The sequence below is a fragment of the Blennius ocellaris genome (genome assembly GCF_963422515.1).
Source record: "Blennius ocellaris genome assembly, chromosome: 4".
In the NCBI taxonomy this organism is placed as follows: Eukaryota; Metazoa; Chordata; class Actinopteri; order Blenniiformes; family Blenniidae; genus Blennius; species Blennius ocellaris.
In genome coordinates, this window is record NC_137653.1 from 11,791,130 (window position 1) to 11,796,038 (window position 4,909).

The 4,909-nt window shown below is 38.4% G+C and overlaps 1 protein-coding gene across 2 annotated transcripts; it reads right to left on the minus strand.

The window, feature by feature from the left end:
* tusc2b (tumor suppressor 2, mitochondrial calcium regulator b) lies at window positions 1–3,438 on the minus strand. Of its 2 annotated transcripts, none has more exons than XM_080495528.1 (4): window positions 3,297–3,438; window positions 1,732–1,979; window positions 869–989; window positions 1–783 (listed from the first exon to the last, which is right to left on the minus strand). In XM_080495528.1, the coding sequence occupies exons 2-4, from the start codon at window positions 1,878–1,880 to the stop codon at window positions 718–720; spliced, it is 336 nt and encodes a 111-aa protein (XP_080351654.1). In that variant the 5' UTR covers window positions 1,881–1,979; window positions 3,297–3,438; the 3' UTR covers window positions 1–717. The 2 variants fall into 2 exon arrangements, with proteins under 2 accessions (XP_080351654.1, XP_080351653.1); XM_080495527.1 differs by having other exon boundaries at window positions 3,293–3,438.
* Window positions 3,439–4,909: the final 1,471 nt, after the last annotated feature.

A 4,909-nucleotide genomic window follows, 5' to 3' on the forward strand; every position in this document is an offset into this window, starting at 1 on the left:
TTGAGCAATTCAAATTGTAATTAAAAACAGGTATAATAAATTAATAGTGAAACACAGTTTGCTAAAGCAGCAAAGAAAACAACAGGATCTCTTATTAGACTCACTGCTGCTGTGTGGCAGACGTGTGGCTTTGAGGTCACTGAAGCCAGTCCGTAAAACGTCACTTCATTATATGAATCCACTTTACATTTTGTGGGCTACTGATTGTCAACTCCCAAACATATTACCGATAAGCAGATCCTGTTCCATGCATATTGAAGCAAGTCTTAACGGTGTCAAAAAACCAAAGTGTGCGCCGACAACTTTCCTACTTTGACCATTGGCTACATTCTCTCTAAACTCCTCACGTAATGCGAATTATCCCAGAGGGCCACCCATTGCAGCCAAGTTCCATCCTGCACACACTCACACTAACATGCACACAAATGATCCGTAAACTGAGCATGTCTTGCCGACTTGGCACTTTTCGAGACCCCCCCCCCCCTCGACTGGCGACCTACACTGTGTCAAACTGCACACAAGCCAAAAACAGATGACATGCAGAGGCTCAGCACATGATGCATCAGCCTGTTCCACAGAAGGGCATCAAATATATTGACAGATCGTAGTATTTCAAAAGCTGGTTTTTGGGTTTCCATGATTTTGGGGGGGGGGGGGGGGGTGAAACCGAGGACGGAGTTGACACAGTGGCTTGTGTGAGAAGCTCCTCAGACGTCGTCAGGCTTCACACAGGACAACTGGGAAATCTACGTGGATGCACGGGTGGTCCAGCTTGATCATTCCCTGCAAGGACACAAACAAGAACCAAACGATGTGGACTGGTGTCACAGAGCTGGCGCTGATGAGTGAGATTCAGTTCCTTCCTCACCTGAGGTGTTAGGTTTTTCTGAATTCTTTTCAGCATGGCTCTTTTACGGCCATTTTTTGTCAGAATTGTTTCTTCGTAGAACTCGTGCGCCAAGTCGCCATCTTCGTCAAAGAACAGAGAGCTGCAGAAAAGGTGCGAAAAGATTTGTCAGTCTCACTCTAGTCAATATCACAGGTTCCATGTACATAAAAAGCAGGGGTGAGCCACAAAACAGTTTGGGGGTGGGGGGTAAGGATGTGAGGTTAAAAACCCTCAGTCAGTCTTTTGGAAATATTCTACATAAGATTGTAATGAAAACATTCAGTCAGCTGAGACCTCCTGGTGGTGAAATGCTTGGTTTTTAAATGTGGAAGGAAAAGAAAATAACAGCTCAGTAAAGAAAACTGTGTATAAAACCACTGGAGATCTGCAACAGCAGCAAAACTCTTGGATCTTTAGCTGTTGACAGTGTTGACAGTATCATGAAAATTCAACAAAGCCATTTTACGTTTCAATATTGGGTGGACCAAAAATGTTGTATGAAGCCATCTGATTTTATGGTTCATCTTATCTACTGTCAACATTACTGGATCACATCATATGTGCAACTCAGTGAATTGTGTTTTCTGTGCAAATAGATGCATATAAAGAGTAAAGACACTGGATTATTCCAACAGTTTTCTGATATAAAATACATTTAATTTTGGTTGGATTGGGCCTGAAACTTGAAGGTGTGTCAAAAATCCATACAAATATGATTGAATGTATTCCGCATATTGTCTGTTCCAGTTGGTACTAGGCAATATACTGCACAGAACCCCTCAAGTGTAAAAGCGGGTTTTATTATATTCCCTGAAAAACTGTGAGATGGAAGCTGCATTTACCTTCGTCTGGAAAACACAAACGGTGTTGCACCCGGAAAACTTCGAACTCTTGCCAGTGACTGCTCGTTTCCATCTTTGGTTAGCTCGTCCACATTACCTGAGCCAGAAAAAGGCCAAAATCCTTTGGATTTGGAGCCACTACCACCCATCTTCAGCGGCAGCACATTATTTTCTCGGGTCACAAGGCTGCCAGAGGTGTGACAGTGTTACTGTATTTGATGGAATGTGTTTCACAACCAAGACGACTCCTGTGAAAAGTGGGTAACAAAAGAATGAACTTGAACATATCAGGAAAAATATTACCATAAAAAACAGATCTCTGCGGGATACAGCACATAATGAAAAAATATTCCAAAAATGAATAAATCCAAATACTTAACCACTTGCACTTCACACACATCCCGTCTTTCACAATAAGAACCAAAAGCATAGCCAACTAAGAAAAATATTTGAATCAAAAATGTTTCATCTTAACCCTCTTTAATATTAGTACCTTTACAGTTTCAGACTTTGAAACCCAAAAAGTCACACAACTCAAACTGAGATCAAGGGAACGTCCAGTCTTATGGGTGTGTTGGATAAATAAACTCTAAGGCATTGTGACAATTAGTGTGCGTGTTTTATTTTACCCTGCAGAGAGTGAAGTTATGCAAACACAGAAAACGTGTTTAAATCAACATCCGTCTTACTGCTATGTGCACAAATTGAAAGAAAACAGTCAACTGAAAGAAAGAGAGGAGTTGCAAGAAAAACAGAAATGTCAGATATTTTTAGGATAAAGGAGAAAAGAGACTTTTCCTCAGAGGTTTGCCTCAAAGAAGCTTTGTGCACAGGGCCATGGGTTGTGTATGAGAAATATTTTTGTACTCTATAGAGCTGAGAGAGAGAGAATTATCTTGACATCTTCTTGAGCTTTTAGAGGTTATGAAATTGGTTTAAATGCTGATCATGATATCCCTGGTCACGTCACCTCAAATAAAGGCGTACCTTTAATGTAACTGCACAATCAAATCAAATCTCAGTGCTCGTTAATCCGACGGATCTGGTTTTAAGCACAACAAACAAAGATCAATAGAGGAAGGCGTGTAGCGCGACTCCAGCTAAATCTGAGTCATGTCCTTCGCATGTGTTACAAACCAGCAGGCCACTACTGCCATGACGGTACATTACGAAAAGGGAAGACCTTTGCAGACCTCACGTGCCCTCCAGCCTGTCCCATCCAGAGTTTAAAAGGTTTAATCAATATGAATCAAATATAAGATTTAGATTAGCATGACAGACACCAGGTAGCACTGAAGACAGTCCCCAGGACGCAGTGACGCTACATTGAAAGACATGACAGCTAACCTAGTTAACGTTTTCATCCTCGCAGCACTGATAAGATTAAGAGCATAATAGTTACTTTAATGTGACTTTTTGTCCTGCCTGCTAACATCACTGCTAGCGGTGTGAGCAGCATTAGCGACCAGGACATGTTTCTCAAGAAAATAGCGTTTCCTCAGGCTAATGTTAGCTGTTCTTTTAAGCGGAGTTTGTCACTTTACCACGACTGGAAACATACCTACTGTGGATTGCGGTGAGTTCTCAGGTGCAATATGTTTCTTGGATTAAATTTTCTGAGTGAGTTCCTGATATTTTAACGACCACAGACCGCAAAACGCACACAACTGCGTTAGCTATTTATGCTAACATGGTCTTCTTCGTGGATTTTTTTTCCTCCTTCCTTTCAATTTTCAACTCGTCTCTAACCGTCTTCACGCCACCTACTGTCCCGGAGGCCGTGTTACAGTCGCATATCAAATACCATTGATAAAGTTGATTTGATTGTTGAAATGAGGAGCACACCAAACGAAATAAATACATTAAATTTAACAGTAGTGAAGATGTCAAGCCGATAATTGATTTTTCAATTCTAAAGGAATGTTGTTTTGTTAAAAGTGCTGGTTAAAAAACCTGAAGCTATAAAGAGGCAGCACAGACCCAAAATACACCTCAACATTTGCAAAGCCATACAATAATAAGAGAAAACCCATTATTTAATTAACTTAATTGGTTGCTAATTTGTTATATTATTAGTTTTTTCTAATTAACCTAATCATAATTCCTAAGTTATGTAGAATTTGTATCTCTACATTTTTTTAAACATCACATCAAATATCATTGTTCTCTTTCTTTGTGAATGCATCAATACAATAATAAACTAATAATACATTGCCACAATTTAAATGATGTTCCATACATACTCTAAATTAGTCAAAAAACTGTTTATTACTCAACATATAAATCATCAACATATTTCCAGCCAGAAACATGAAATAATTGATTTAAAAAATGGACTCAAAGGTTATTATTTAATATACTGCTGTAATTTTGGATCAGTTAAGCTGCATTCACAGCTTGTGTTGGATTCTTTTGTTATGAAGGCCATAACCGATGAGAAATGAAAAAAATAAAATCCTTTCAAATTTGTAATAATAGTGACATTAAAGACTATTTTGGTTATGCTATTTCATGTCCAAACTATATATCTGTGAAAGACTCATTAAAAAAAAAAGGTCTCATGTGTGTAACTTCAAAAATATTCCAAAACATGGTTGCCCATTGCCATCGAGTAGACTTTGTAATGTTTGCATCGGTTTTCTCGTCACTGTGCTGCCAGATCACAGAGTTTAAAATCACCAGATCACATGACACATAATGCATTATTGGTCATTTATTAGAACGCATTTTACTTGTATTTCACTTATATTACCTGGTATTTTAAAGTGCCAAATAAAAAACAAAACAAAAACAAAACTGGTCTTAAAAACAAGATAGGAACTAAATACAACACAAAATAACCATTAAAATTATAAGAAGAACTAACATGTTTCTCCTGTATTCACTATAAAACAAAATCAAGCAGCATCAAGTGACTACATCCAATTAAGATGAGAAAACCTTTTATACTCTGAGCGAATCCACTTCCCAATTAAAGAAAAAAAAGTAGTCTGACCTGATTCTGTAAGTAGTTCACATTAAATGCAACAGCAGCGGCTCCACTTTATCAAACACTTAAATTCATAACATTATCCCTGCCTGAGCTCTTTCCTTCCCTGTCACATTTCACCATTGATTCTTATCACATTTCAAGGAAAAAGAAAGTGCTTTTTAATGATTAAATTGGAAGCTGGGTCTC

Excerpts from the sequence above, each read along its gene's own strand:
- tusc2b (XM_080495528.1), bottom strand. The coding sequence starts at position 1,880 with ATGGGTGGTAGTGGCTCCAAATCCAAAGGATTTTGGCCTTTTTCTGGC. Across the intron at positions 990-1,731 it reads TTTGTGTTTTCCAGACGAAG|CTCTCTGTTCTTTGACGAAG; the intron begins GTAAATGCAGCT and ends CCTTTTCTGCAG. Across the intron at positions 784-868 it reads AGAAAAACCTAACACCTCAG|GGAATGATCAAGCTGGACCA; the intron begins GTGAGGAAGGAA and ends GTGTCCTTGCAG.